This window comes from Lathyrus oleraceus, chromosome 4, assembly GCF_024323335.1.
Source record: "Lathyrus oleraceus cultivar Zhongwan6 chromosome 4, CAAS_Psat_ZW6_1.0, whole genome shotgun sequence".
NCBI lineage: Eukaryota > Viridiplantae > Streptophyta > Magnoliopsida > Fabales > Fabaceae > Lathyrus > Lathyrus oleraceus.
In genome coordinates, this window is record NC_066582.1 from 139,537,484 (window position 1) to 139,553,485 (window position 16,002).

At 32.7% G+C, this 16,002-nt stretch overlaps 1 protein-coding gene across 3 annotated transcripts; it reads left to right on the forward strand.

The window, feature by feature from the left end:
• The first annotated feature begins 1,283 nt into the window (after positions 1–1,283).
• On the forward strand, positions 1,284–15,778 carry LOC127074116 (SNARE-interacting protein KEULE). 3 transcript variants are annotated; one of them, XM_051015409.1, is made up of 21 exons: positions 1,284–1,545; positions 4,020–4,078; positions 4,655–4,736; positions 6,165–6,243; positions 8,264–8,314; positions 8,403–8,499; positions 8,617–8,649; positions 9,334–9,459; positions 9,560–9,751; positions 9,850–9,933; positions 10,009–10,107; positions 10,235–10,311; positions 12,222–12,318; positions 13,214–13,339; positions 13,495–13,590; positions 13,733–13,852; positions 13,931–14,008; positions 14,593–14,783; positions 15,046–15,136; positions 15,229–15,318; positions 15,411–15,778. In XM_051015409.1, the coding sequence occupies exons 1-21, from the start codon at positions 1,440–1,442 to the stop codon at positions 15,465–15,467; spliced, it is 2,031 nt and encodes a 676-aa protein (XP_050871366.1). In that variant the 5' UTR covers positions 1,284–1,439; the 3' UTR covers positions 15,468–15,778. The 3 variants fall into 3 exon arrangements, with proteins under 3 accessions (XP_050871366.1, XP_050871367.1, XP_050871365.1); XM_051015410.1 differs by lacking the exon at positions 1,284–1,545 and adding an exon at positions 1,693–1,861; XM_051015408.1 differs by lacking the exon at positions 1,284–1,545 and adding an exon at positions 1,693–1,861 and having other exon boundaries at positions 8,403–8,649.
• Positions 15,779–16,002: the final 224 nt, after the last annotated feature.

Below are 16,002 nucleotides of genomic sequence, written 5' to 3' on the forward strand. Positions count from 1 at the left end.
GCATTATTAAGGAGATATACACTCAAGGGTCATTACAGGAGATACTCATACACCATCCTTGGCATATTATTATAAACTGTGAAAATATTTATTCTGTTTTACTTTCTCTTACAATGACTTTTTACAAAACCCAACTATTTATTTTATTCAATTGAGTAACAATTTACACTTATATTGATGCGCAATCCTCGAGATCGATCTTTGGGAAACACCCCTATTATTACTACATTGACAAAATAGTACACTTGCTTTTTCCCGATCAATAAACAAACCAACAAACCGTCAATATAATTGTTTCTGAAGGGAAAAAACTAACTGCAATGTTAGAAGACTCAATAATACCTTACCAAAGCTTACATGGATATAGAATACCTGAAAGGGTCTTCAATGTGGGTTCTTTCAGAACTAATATCATGTTTAAATATAACACCTTTGTTGCTAAGAAAATATAAAATCGCAAACCAACCTCGGGGTATGCAAAAAAAAGTTATATATGCTCTAAATACATTAAATTCACAATATGAAATTATAGAAGGCAATTGTTATACTAAAACACTTGTGTATGTATGTAATTTCCACTCCTCCCTATTACTTATTTATTTTTGGGTGGTATTTAGTCTGCGCCAATTAATTTTTGGATACGGATATAGACATGAATAATTACCCATGAAAATAAATGGATATGAGTACGAATATGAATACTTTAGTACCTATCATATATCTCATACCCGTACAATATATATTTATATATTTTTATTTTTATTATATATATATATATATATATATATTAATTTATCAATTTTATTAAATATATCAATATTAAACTTATATGCAATTTAATATAAATATTTGTTTATTTCTTAAATTAACAATATTGTTCTTAATTTTTTTAATATTATTAAAATTTAAAATAATATAATAAATTATATAAAATAATATATTATTTTTTATTAAAAATACAGATAAATAAAAATGATATAATAAATACAAGAGATTCAAATACATATAAAAGTATAGATATCCACACGATTTTAAACTCGAGATTTTTTAAAAAAAGGGCCATTGCAATCCCTAACTACGACTTACTTTTCCAAAAATTAATTTCAAGGTACCATAATTTTATCTTAAGAATCTTCTAAAAAAATTTCATAATTATTGAAAAACACGTTTTGTTGAATTTTTGTTAATATTCGTACAACTGTTTCCGGTCCACCATTTAAAAGATAACTTTCATTTTCAATTTGAAATGTTAAACGATGATAAGCAGTCATATTATTTTTCTAGAAAAAAGAAATAGTAGAAATTAGATAAACAGAAAAAAACCTAAAACCAATTACAGAGCAAAAAAAAAAAGTTAGGTAGAGGAGAGAAAGTTAACAGAAGATAGACGTAGAAATGCGTTGGCGTTAGAGGGTGGAGCCCACTAGCGGTTCAACGACATGGGTTGCCGGCTCAGGACCTCGTCCTCAATCGGTCCACTACGCTTCTGGGAAATTTCTTTCCATCTTTGTACCTTTCAACACGTCATGCTTCCTTCAACTACCGGTAAAAACCATTCTCTTCTCTTTAAACTAACTCTTCCTCATTTTCGTTTTCTAGTTCCGTATCGTAATCTCAACTTTTTCTTCCACTAATCTTTTTAACTCATTCAATTCGAATAAACTGATTCTATTTCATTTCTTTCTTTTCTGTTCAAAGCTTGAATTAGGTTTCCGATCGTCCCCGATTTGGTTCTGCTTCTCGTTTCGTGATCCATCGACGACTGTGGTTTAGGTTTAGGGTATAGATTTCACCATGTCAGATTCCGATTCTTCCTCTTATGGCGGCGAATACAAAAACCTCAAACAAATTAGTCGCGAGAGTAAGTTCCTTTTCCTTTTGTTGGTATGATTGTTGAACTTGTTCCGTTTATTTCTTCTCTTAATTTTTTTGTTGCTTCCGGTTGTAAGCGAATGCTATTCAGTGTATGCTCATGGTTTGATTTTGAGGTCGGCATTATTAACTTCACTTTGCTCTTCACACATTGGTTCTGATTTTAGTGAACACTAGTATAATTTGTGTTTTGGCGCTTGTAATTTTTGTTTGGTTTCTGAGTTTTATTAGTTAAACTAGAAGATATGTGAAAATTCAGTCATGCTAGTGTCTCAAAATGCGAGCCGTGCCGACAGCAGTTTGCAAGATTTTAAGTTATGCCGATTAGAATCTTCGAACATAGTCCAGGATCCAAGATTTAGTGTCTTCCCTTTTCTAGTTCAGGATAATTTCTTCTTCTTCTCTGTTTCACTAATGAATATTCTCTTCACCAATTCTGCAAGTAATATTTGGTTAATTCTAGTTGTGGATACGATGTTCTGCCATATTGAATGGAGAAGTTATCTGAGGATATATTGCAATGGACATGTTTCAGAAATAGACAATGTGTTAGAGTAATGTATCTTGTTATAACACTTCTTTGATGATGTTAAATATAGGAACCATCTGCAGATGGTATGTTTCAGGAGTTTTCCATCTCTTTGAAACTCCAAATTTTTTGACACCTTATTGGCTGTATGTTCTGAATTCCTTTTGCTTGACTCCGTTATTGCCCATATTCCTCTCTGTAATTAGAATTTGGACTAAAGACTTCTTTGTGATGCACATCTAGAAGCAAAGTTCTGGTTCCCAACAGTATTGCCCACTTTCTTTATTCCTGCTAGTCTACTTTGAAAGTCCTTGCTCCCCATGTAAATTTTTTCATTTAAACCTCACAACTAAATATGTTCAATTGAATCATCAACAACAACAACAACCAAGTCTTATCCCACTAAAGTGGGGTCGGCTACATGGATCAAATTACGCCATAATGTTCTATCAGTGACCATGTTTCTATTTGATCAATGTCATAGAGATTCAACAAAGCTGTACGCTAACTGTCGACTGCCTATCTCAACACTCTTCTTTTATCCGGACTTGAGACCGCTATGCATAACAAAGCTAACATAGACAAGATTAGTATTAAACATGACAAGAAGACGGCCGCACAATGGATTAGAGAAACTCATGAAAAGAAAGAAACTTGATGCCGTGATAACACCTTTTTCATCCTTTAGTAGTATACTCGCTATTGGAGGTTATCCTGGAGTGATTGTTCCAGCAGGATATGAAAAGGGTATACCATTTGGAATTTACTTTGGAGGTTTGAAAGGTTTAGAGCCAAAGTTGATTGAAATTGCTTATTCATTTGAGCAAGCAGCCCTTCCAAAATTAGACGTTTGAAGTAGTAATGCTTTACGGCTAAAAATTAAAATAAAAGGTGGAACTTTGACAGAATACTGGAGTGAGTTTTGTCTGACTAATAATGTGTTTTTTATAAGAAAAATATGTAATTTAAATAAGATTTTGTTTTGTTTTGTTGATAATTTAGGCTTTCTTACTGTTGATAAATGGTTTAAACTCAATATTATTTTATGAATATTGTCAAACATGTTCTTTTCACACCATTAATGATTTTATAAACTCTATCATTTTTAGGCGTGTATCCTGAGGTTCAATAGAATCAATGCTATAAAATGATTAGTAGGCTCTTTTGATTGAATTCGAAACACTTTCTGAAAGGAAAAAGAACCCGCAAACACAAACTAACAGGAAATTTCTTGTAGTTCATGGAATTTCTTGAGCATTTTATGTAGTTAATGTGTATTTCAATGTCGGATCTTCCTTTTGAGCATTTCATCTCTCTTATTCTTTGACAATTTCTACAATTGTCTCCCACAAAAGAAGAAGGAAAATTACAATATTAATGAAATGACTGCACCTAATCTAATACAGTACTGTTTGCTCTTTTCAATAGCAGATAAACTAGATCAAACATGTTTTGAATAGTTGTAGTGGATACTTCCCTCACAAATCACAAGGATTGATTCTTTATGCATTTTGTTTTTCTTACTTTTGAAATTTTAACACTAAATTGCTTAAATTATGACCAATTGCATTCTGCTCTTATAATCTCATTTAACTTTATGTTCTGAAATCTTCTCCAGGATTATTACATGAAATGCTCAGGTCAGCGAAAACAGGGGATTCAAAATCTACATGGAAGGTATAGGATGTCATTAGTTGAATGAATTATGCCTCATTTATTTTAACTTCACCAGTATACATGTGGGAGGGAGGGTGAGTCCTATTTAAAAAATCATTAAAGGCATTGATAGAATATATTAAATATCAAATAATATCATTGATATTATATAAGAGGTTCATAGTTTATCCTATCTCCTAGTGTCCGTTTATAATCTTAGAGTATCTTAGATTATCTTAGACTATCTCCTAAGTTTAGTTTTTATATTACTTAATTATTACCATAATTTGTTTCCTATGATTTATTTAGGATTAGGAGTCTTGTATTCATATAAATAGATGGTAGTGTTTAGTCTTTTGTATCCCTATAAATAGGGGTTAGTGGTCTTTTGTATCCCTATAAATAGGGGTTAGTGGTCTTTTGTATCAAGTCATTATTAAGTTAGTATCAAATCATTATCAAGAATATTACACCATTATCATATTCAAAGTCCTTACTATTTCTCTTCTCCTTCTTTATCTAAAAGTCATAACTTCAAGAGCATGATACTTCTATTATTTACCATCTTGTCTTTGTTCATGGGTTGCTTGCATGCAGGTACTAATAATGGACAAACTTACTGTTAAGATAATGTCACACTCTTGCAAGATGGCGGATATCACTGATGAAGGCGTTTCATGTAAGAATCACAAGATTGATTTTTTAGTAGTTTTTTTTCTTTTATCACAGCTAGTAAAACACTACCCATTATTTTTCTTTGATTTGAGTTTTATGCCATGCCTGTTCATTTCTTTTCATGTATTCAAATGTAAAGGACCCAATATATACTCCAAAAATTTTACTGTCTAAACAAAAAAAAAAAACCCAAGCCTTATCTCACCAAGTGGGATCGGCTATATGGATCAATTTCCGCCATAATGTTCTATCCAGGACCATGTTTTTATCAGAATTGTTAATCTCGAGATCTTTCTTAATAACTTCTCTTATAGTTTTTCTAGGTCTTCCTCTAGCTCTAGTTGTTTGACTCTTCTCTATTTGATCTACTCTTCTTACCACGGAATCTATAGGTCTTCTCTCTACATGCTCAAACCACGTAAATCTATTTTCCACTATCTTTTCTATTATAGGTGCTACTCCAACACTCTCTATAATATTGCCATTTCTAATCTTATCATTGTCTAAAGTTATTTAAAAATCAACAAAGATAAGTTATGTACATTCCTTTTGCCTTCCCTTTCACGGTCTAAAATTGTTTAAAAATAAACAAAGATAAGTTATGTACATTCCTTTTGACTTTCCTTGACCAAACTAAAGATAAAAAAATCTACCCAATAAAAAAGTTGAGAAAAATGAAAAGTCTTGCATCCGTTGACCTGTTATAGCTTGATGAAGATGAAGAGTTGAGTATAGTAATTATTGTAGGATATGTAGTGACGTAGTCAATATATGTTCTTGCATCTATCTTGAGGGAAAAAAACAAGACATACAAGTCACAAATGAAGGAAGGTTGTTTAATTTTACTCTCTATAACTATGCATACTATCAAATTCTTCTTTACCACTTTTAAACTGAGATAATTCTGGCTTCTCACCAATAGGGCAACATGGTGTTATAAAGCTCCTAAGAGGGTAATTTGAAGGGTTGGAGCCGTTGTGTCTATTATAGGAAGTCTTATGTTGCATTTGAGACTCGCTGTGGCAACTCTAACTTTTGCCCAAGGCCATGTTTCTGGCTTCTGATTTTAAATTCCATTCCCTGTGATAAAAAATTTAAATTCCAAAGAATAGGGATATTTCTTCCTAGTATTATGTCTTCCTCCTGCAATCAGCTGCCTGCTAATTTTGAGACTTGGAGCTAGTGTTTAGCTTTTATTAATTCAATTACAACTTTTACTTTTCTCATACTTGTTAAATTTTAGGCTTTAATCACACATCTTTGTTAAGGTATAAGTTTTAATATCTGATCATTCAATATTAAAAAAAAACTTATTTAAACCATTGATGTTGGATTTAATGAGTGCCGAAGAAAATTATTCATGAAACACCTGTATTTTACACAACTAGTTTTATTTCTTGTATGATATGAAATTTTCTTTTTCTTTTTGTAGTGGTTGAAGACATATACAAGCGAAGGCAGCCTTTGCCCACCATGGATGCTATATACTTCATCCAGCCAACCAGAGAGAAGTACACATGCTTTCTTATGTCTGTGGCATATTTAATGAATAACCATAACTTAATTGAGAATGCTCATAGACTGTTAGTATATGCTGATTTTATGGTGATCTGTCCTGGTTTCTTTGTCTTATAGATTATAATTAAAATAAAAATAAAAGTGACTTTAATATTAAAAAGAGATTAATTATTTTCAAGAGATTTTGAAGAAAAGGAGAAGCCATTTTGTATCAGTTTACAATTATAAAAGCGATTTTGTATCTCTCTCTTATTGGATTATTTTTCCTTCAAAAGCTATTCAAAATGTTTTTTCATTTTTAAGCGTAAAAGATATTTTTTAACAAAATGATTTTTGAAAAAGGCTTACACAAACATGAGTAAAACATTAAAAATGATTTCTTTCTTAAAAATGTTTTAGTCCCCAATTAATCTTAAATACTCGTGCTCAAAAAGTGTTCATGCTGATGAGGAATTGGGTATAATTGGGTGCCTAAGTCCCACATTGAGTAGTATGAGATGCTCTATGGAGTATTTAAGTGGCTTGGTAATTCCCCGTTGATAGTTAGCTTTTAAGGGAGGGTTCTCCAAGTGCTTGGGTACTTATCAAATGGTATCATAACTAATTATTTGTCGTTCTCAAAGTTCAATGCATCATTAATTATATTTTTGCCAATAATATCCTTAGTTATTTATTGGCAAGGGAAATAGATGAAATGAAATAATAAATGATTAAGGGTATTAAAGGAAAAAAGGAAATTAAAGTACTAAAAGTAACAAAATTTATTGGTTGCCCTTCTATGTGTAAAAACTCAAAAAGGGACATGTGTAAAGAAACCGAGGGAGTAGTTGCCAGTGTCTCAAAAAGGCTATCTACAGAGGGGTTGGTTGGAAAGACCGAGCGAAGCGTCGTAAAGTGCAATAGTCTGGATGGTGGCTCTCAAGGGGGTTGCTATGATAGGGACTCGAGTACCATGGGGGCACCTAAGTGGCTAAGCATCACATCAAGTAGTACAAGATATGCTCAGTAGAGAGTATTTAAGGGACTTGGTTTTTCCCCCTTGATAACTACTCCCTATGTTTCTTTTTAACTTTCATTTTTGGCTTTTCACACATACCAATACAACCAATAAATTTTGTTATTTTTGATACAATTACTTCTCTTTTTCCTATAATAGCTTTAATCATTTACTCATATCTTACTATTTCATATCTTACTATTTCATATCTCTCTCTCAGGGCAATAAATAACTGAGGGTAATATTGACAAAATAACGATTAATGTTGCGTTGAATTTTGAAAACGGCAAATAAATAGGAACATATTTTTTCTGCAAATGCGACAATAAAAAAAGAACACAGGGAGTAGTTTCTAAGGGAGGATTCTCCAAGTGCTTGGGTACTAGTCCCTCTCTGATGGCGACCAGGAAAATAAAAGAAGGAATTATATTGTTTAACAGTTTTCAGCTGTATCATTATTCATATGGAACTGTTCAAAGAATTAGTTTTCAGCTGTATCTTTATATGGAACTGTTCAAAGAATTTACTCATCTTTTGTGACTCTTCCTTTACTTATGTTTGGATGTACTGTATCATTTAGTCAGTTTAGTTAGTGTTAAGAAATGTATCTGAACCTAACTCAACCCTACAAAACCGGCTTGTAGCGTGAAAATTGCCCCCACTTATAAGCACATGTTCAGACCTATTATCAGACGTGGGACTCTTAACACCCTCTCATGCCCACTTATAAGCACAAAGTGTTGTAAAGTAGATTAACTATGTCAGCATGCGGTATATAAATCATTCTGGGAAATTGGTAATATAATTCTCTTACTAATAATTTCTGTAATAAATTTCCTTTTTATTTAGCTTTTATGAATCTGATTTTTTGTTTAATTTCCTTCATGTTTATTCTTTAATTTGCCATGAGTTATAATATACTCCCCAGTCTTTCTATGACTATCTCTCTTCTAATAATGCATATTTTGAATATTATAAATTTGTTTCTTGATTTTTCCTCTTCTTTTTATTGGCAGTGTAATAATGTTTTTGTCAGACATGTCTGGAAGAAAACCTTTATACAGGAAGTATGTCTTCTTTCGTATCTGTTTTTGCAATTTCACCTTCACTTCTACTTATTGGTTTTAAAGCCTGTTATATTATGTGTTTTTGTAGAGCATTTGTTTTCTTTAGTTCACCTATTGCCAAAGAATTGGTGTTGGAGATTAAGAAAGATACACTGGTTTTGCCTCGCATAGGTGCTTTAAGAGAGGTGAAGTTTTGTTTTTGTTTTTTAAATATTTATGAACTATATTTTAAAATGAATATTTGTCGAAAACAATTTCATATCTTGCTTATTGTGATTTTTTCCTTTCACTGTGCATGGCAGATGAATTTAGAATATTTTGCCATCGACAGTCAGGTATGTGGTATGTGGTTGTACTTCATTTATCTTGCCTTCCACTCTTACATCTTTGCTCATATGAATGAGATTACTTTCTTCCCTTTCATTAGTTGATAGGCAGTATTAGAATTTTTCAAAACTTATTAAGTGTAGACATGCACTTAGTATTTGTCCACTTCCACATATACAATATCATATTGTACATAGCCATTAACGCAGGTCAATTGTTTCTGTTATACTAACTTATTAGAATCTATTAGCTGTTGAAAAAACACGTCTCCAGATACAAAGTTTGTTCTTCAGATTCAAATTCCAGCATACTCTGAATAAATAATACAAACAATTATGTCTTTGACTGAATCTGCAAAATTAGAGACTTGTCGAGGATTTATAATGAAGTATTTTTTACGCGGTAAAAATGGAACAACCATGGAAGTGGATTGAACATCCAATGATTTGTGCAAATTGGCAATTTTAATCATTCTTGTATTTTGTTCTAACAGCGTCTCTCTCAAAGACATCAATATTAGTGTAGCTATACACTGAGCTCAAAATTCATGAAATCGGCCTGTTGGGACTATTTTATTTTAAGCAAATTTATTGACCTTTAAATGTGCTCACTAAGAAGTTTTTTATAGTGTATTTTCTCATTCTTATGATTATCCCATTATTTGGTGTTGTCATTTTATCCTGTTAACACAGGGTTTCATTACAAACAATGAGAGAGCTTTAGAGGAGCTATACGGGGACGAGGAGAACAATAAAAAAGCTGTTGCATGTTTGAATGTGATGGCTACTCGAGTTGCTTCTGTTTTTGCTTCATTAAGAGTATGTAGTCAATGCTGTTTGACTCTTCACTGTAGGAATTTGAAAATTTTAATAGTTTCCTATAGTATGTTAATGTTCTGAATCATGTAATTTTCTCTAGGAATTTCCTTTTGTTCGCTTTCATGCTGCCCGGTCACTAGATGCAAACACAATGACTACTTTTCATGATCTTATTCCTACAAAGCTTGCTGCTGGTGTCTGGGACTCTCTTATGAAATATAAAAAAAGTATACCTAATTTTCCTCAGACTGAGACATGTGAGCTGCTTATCATTGATAGAACTATCGATCAGGTTTCTTATCTCTATTTTCTTGCTCATGGGCTTGTAGATTTATTTCAATAATCTGTATCATATTGCTTACAATGGGGATTCTACTGTGGATGTTATAGATTGCTCCTTTGATACATGAATGGACTTATGATGCAATGTGCCATGATTTGTTGAATATGGAGGGAAATAAATATGTTCATGAGGTATTATACAATTTCTCCTTTTTCCCTCTAAAATAGTGCCCACTTGATATTAACACAAATCTACTTTTTCTCTAGATTCCTGGCAAGAATGGTGGTCAACCTGAGAGAAAAGAGGTTCTGTTGGAAGATCATGATCCTATATGGCTTGAACTTCGTTATGCACATATTGCCGATGTATGTTCTGATATTTCTGTTTAGTATTTATTGTTTAGGCTATAGATTAGAATCTACTATGTGAATCATGTCTACTTTTTATTAGTTATGCAACCTGAATGCCTAATGATTTTGATGGCCTTGTCAGGCTAGTGAACGGTTGCATGAGAAAATGACCAACTTTATTTCAAAGAATAAAGCTGCACAGATCCAACATGGTTCAAGGTGAGTACTAATTTTCTGGAAGTTTTTCATCAACGACATTGCGATCTGACAAGATTTTGATTCTGTACCCGCTGTATGAGTGATTCAATCATTATTGAAAAATAACATTGTTGCCTAATTCGGAAAGCTTTTATGATCTGAAAAATCATGGCTGATTTTTTGGTTATAATATTCGATTGAGTCTGAATATGATCGAGAGAAACTCTTTTCTTTTGTGCACGCAGTGTGCTAACTGTGCTGTTTATCTGTTTTCATTAAATATTTCAGCCACAGCTCTAGTACTAATCACCCAAGGCTGATATTTGGATGTTGTTTTCCTATGATGTTTGTGACTTGTGAATGTGTAAGTCGACCAGTTTGAACTTTTTTATCTTCTCCCTAAAAGTAACCTCGGGCTCCTCCTCTAACATTATAAACGGAAGTTCTGAGAGAAATTCCTGTCATTTTTCAAACACCTATTCATCCTGGGGGTGACATTACAATATTGCCAAAAAAGGTTAACCTGGTGCTATAAAGCTTTCACCATGGTAGCGTCAAAGGAAGGGTCCGATCTATTGTGTATTTGCAAGAGGCTGATTCCACGACTTGAATGGCGACCTTCTAGTCACTGAACTACATTTCCAAAGTAGTTTTAAAATTACCCGGAAAAGTAGTTTTACTTTTATCTAACAATATGGATATGTATTGTGCATGGCTTACATCTATTATTTTAAAATTCATTTCTTTTACTGATATATTAACACTAGCACTATTTAGTACTGGATTGTTTTACAAAAGTTATGAGCTCTTTATAATGAATCGTTGTTGGAGAGGGGAAAACACAAAGTTGAAAAGTAAATAGGCCAATGATTAAGGGCCCATGAAGCATCGACACCTCTAGGAGTAGGCATGTCGTGGTGTCCGACATGTGTTGGTGTCCTACATTTGTATGACAGTCGTACGACACGTGTCAGAAAAATTAGACACATGTCTGAAAAGTCAAACATCTGTTGGAAAAGTTAGACAAGTGTCCCCCCAAAAATTGTATTTTTCTGTGCTTCAACATTCTTTAAATTGATTTCTAAAACCCTTATGACACTTATACAACACGTGTCGGACAAATGTGTCGAAAAATTCAGACAAATGTTTCAAAAAGAAATTTTATTTCCTTTGCTTCAACACACTAAAATTTTTTTGGAGAAACAATGAATAATTAAAGACATTAATTTTGATTAGAATCTCTTTTATTAGTAGATAGAAAAATGAAGCTCAAATACTATCATATATGTAGCGGTGTTGGTTTCTGACATTACCGGTGTCAAAATGTCTGTGTTGTGTCCCGGTGTCCGTGTTAGTTAAGTGCAACTAACTTTCTATGAGTTATTTTTTCTCATAGTGATCTATTTCTCTTGGAAATGTGTGCAATTTAACTTCATTTTTAACTGTCAAAACCAACTTTCCTAAAAGCTTTGAGTTGTTAGATGAATGTTAAAGGTTAGTTTTATGTATATTAATGCACCTCTTCATGCAAAACTGCTTTGGGCAAGTGTGGATAACGTTCAGAACCAATCTATCTTGTATTGACATTCAACTGTCACTCAGAAGAATGGGATGCCACATCAGGATTTAACTCTTAATCAATTGGTCACAGAGGTTCTAATCCCATGTCAAGCCCCATTCTCCTAAAAGTTTAAGTTGTTTCATGGATGTACAAGTTTGGTTTTATATATATCTAACACCAATTTCTGTTGTTGTGTTAAATGATCAAGTTCTTCCTTGATTTTATTACAAATCGAAGTCATGCTTTTTTTATTATTCAAATAGTTTGGCCTTTTTTTAAACTTAAGTTTAGATAGGTACTTGGTGGTCATGTTTATTCATTCATCTAATTCATACCATCAACCCGACCCAACTTTGTGTTTCATTTATAGGGGTAGTGGTGAAATGTCAACAAGGGACTTACAGAAGATGGTTCAAGCACTTCCACAATACAGTGAACAAATCGACAAGCTCTCCCTCCATGTAGAGGTTAGTTCTTGATACTCAGAAAAATAATTTAATTGTTGTATGATGTGTTGTAAATAATGTATTTTTTTATATATATTTTTTTATAATTAACAGTAGTAATTTGTTTTGACCCATTAGGTTACACTAGTCTATATGAACAGATTAGTGCCTGTACATCATTCATACCTAAAATATATTATTCAGTTTTCTCAATATGGAAAAGAAATGTTCTATCTTCATGTGGAAGGTGGAAGCAAACCTCTCACACTATTGTTTAAGATGTAGGGATTTTAGATAAAAAGGCAAGTGAAAGAATAGAGCATTTTTAAAGGAAAAGAAATGCTGTAATCTCTAGCAATACCACATTTTAATTATATTTAGTTTTAATTCTACCTGTATTTTAGTTCCTTATTCATCTCCCTTCAAAAAGAAAGTTTTCTTTTTGTAATCTCTAGCAATACCATATTTTAGTTATATGTAGTTTAATTAGTTTTACCTGTATTTTAGTTCCTTATTGCCATCTCCCTTTAAAAGGCAAAAATGGAAGGTGACACTGAGTAATCGCCCTAGTGTTTTTTTACAGAGGGAATTTTTTGTTGACAAGAAAGAAAGGGATATTACACCTTTGATTCCCTAAGGCTTATTATAACATCAGCAACTTTACTTTAGAAGTTATAGCGATTCTTAATTACAGATTGCAATAAAATAAACAATTGCTTTTATCATTATTCTAGCTAGTGGATGACAGAACAAACAAACTTTTGTTCTGAAGTTTACTACGTATTGGGAAAGTTCTTTGTTGAGCAATTGATTGGTTTTAGCGTTTTAGTAAGTTAATTCAATTTATTATGATAGCAGTGCTGATTATGTATGATCACAGGTTTCGTATATATTAATGATGAGGTTCTCCGTCTAGATTGCAGGAAAAGTTAACAGAATTATTAGGGAGTCAGGACTTCGGGAACTTGGGCAGCTAGAGCAAGATCTTGTTTTTGGAGATGCAGGAATGAAAGATGTAATCAAGTTTCTGACTATGAAAGAAGTAAGTAATTCTGAGATGGGAAATGAAAAGATACCTTGCACCTAGTAAGCTGGTGAAATAAGATAAATCTTTTTATCAAACGAAATGGGTTGTGAATTACAACAAAAACTTTTGCATTTTCATTAGTTAAAATTGATTTCACGTTTTTTATGCAGGATACATCCCGTGAAAACAAGTTGCGATTGTTGATGATTCTGGCAGCCATATATCCTGAAAAATTTGAGGGTGAAAAGGGTCATAATTTGATGAAGGTGTAGTTTCTTTTGGCTTGTGCCTACTAAATTATAATTTACAGTACATTACTTCGTTTAATAAGATTAAATATTCTTTTATCCATTTTCTAACACCCGTAATGGTGCTATGGAATTTCACAACCTTTTAAATGTCTTTCAGGTGGCGAAATTGACAAATGATGATGCGATTGCTATAAATAATTTGAGAGTGCTTGGGGGAGAACCTGATGCCAAAAAAACTTCAACTAGTGGCTTTGCTCTTAAGTTTGATATGCACAAGGTAGAGATGGTTCATAGTTTACTTTTTAAATATATGATATTTCAGTACGCTGTATTTTGAGAAATGTTCAATTACCAGAAAAAGCGTGCAGTAAGGAAAACTCGTGCAGGAGAAGAAGAGACATGGCAGCTATCACGCTTTTATCCCATAATTGAGGTACACATCAAGTTAACACAATTTTTCCACATGAAATATGTATTAATTTTATGAAAACTTGATGGGAAGGAGAGCATGGCTAAGAAGGCTACTGTTGGATTTTATTTATTGTCTTTCCTAATTTATTTCCATGAAGAATGAACTTATTGTTTGATCTAATTTCTGAAGAACGAGAGATAGGTTATTTGAAGAGAACAATCACAATTCATGTTGTAAATATGCTGTTTAACATGCATGTTTGATTGGTAGTTCTTGCAAATTGATATTTGGATGTATGTCTGATTAAATGCATGTCCGAATGTGAAAATAACATTATATCACTCACAATTGTTATGCGGTACATAAAGTAAGATACAGAAGCATATTAATTAAACCACTATTGCACAATAAAATACAACCGAATATGCACTAAATGAAGCACAATTGAAAAGCGGTCAGACGGGAAGGCTGGATCCTATTTTACTGCCAGTATTGTTTAATCTCATTGTAATCTTAATAAAAGGACTTCATATTTCTACATCCTAACATTTTTAGTTTATAAAGCTAATTGAGCCTGTTATGATGATTTGATTATCCATCATCAGGAACTCGTTGAAAAAGTTAGCAAAAATGAACTATCGAATGAAGATTATCCATGTCTAAATGATCCAAGCCCATCTTTCCATGGTGCACCATATGCTGGATCCGCAATTCAAAATCCTCCTGCTCATTCTCTTAGATCAAGGAGAACTCCAACTTGGGCCCGGCCTCGGGGATCCGATGATGGATATTCAAGGTTTTACTTTCTTTCCTTCACGATACAAGTCATTATAAACATGATTATAGCTTCTAATGAGAGCAGTTTATATTTTTCACTTCATTAACAAACCCTGTTCTCTTCCATCTTCACGTCCCTTCTCATTGTACTCTTAACTTCTGAGTTGGGTTACATGCATAAGCTTTTCTTAAGGGAATGCCAAGTATCTTGTCGAACTGTAGGATCTGCCATTGCCAAACCTTCTCACATTTGATTTTCATCTTTTGATGCTGTCATATAGCGATTCGGTGCTTAAACATTCATCTAGTGATTTCAAGAAGATGGGGCAAAGAATATTTATATTCATTGTTGGTGGAGCGACTAGATCTGAGGTTTGAATAATGTTTTGATATCGAAAGACATGATAATATTTAGTCCTTTTCCTCGCAGCTTTACTAATCTGATACATTGTTTTGATCAACAGCTTAGGATTTGCCATAAGCTTACTAGTAAGCTGAAGAGGGAAGTTATTCTGGGCTCGTCAAGTCTGGATGACCCTGCACAATTTATTACGGTATTGAAGTGTTTCCTTTCCATAGCCAAATCTGTTTCCTTATATTGCAAATATCCATAACTATCCTTGCATACTATTTTCTTCTTTTGTAGAAATTGAAGATGCTAACAATGCCTCAAGAACTCTCATTGGACGATCTCCAGATATGATGTTATCGATTGGAATCTGGATGATGGTCTGCTTGTCAAATATATGTTGTATTCATAAAGATTATTCATCTGAATATAACAAATTCTTTGGACATTTAAACTGTGGTTCAACCGGGCCACTGAATATCATACTGTGCATATGTTAGGAATCGTTCATTGATTAGAGAGAATTTACTTTCTGAAAAGTATTGTGGTAAATGAGAATCAGTAAAACAACACTTCATTGTAAGGGGAAAAAATGTACGGCTGAATTTGTACTGAATTGATGGCATAGTATGAACTGGGTACTAAATAGTATGGGTTGATTTATATTTTGCAAGGCTTATTTTATGAACACAATCTATTAAAAAGGGAGTCTTGGCAGAATGATTAGAGTTTTGTTATTTTGTTAAAACACACAAGTTCATTTGAATTTTAACCTTTTTTAAAAACGCAGGGTAAATGAAATAAGGAACTTGTCTCCAAGAAAGTTTCGAAGAGACAATCTTGAACCTACAAAATTATATAAAGTTGGCCAAGATATCATTTCACACTA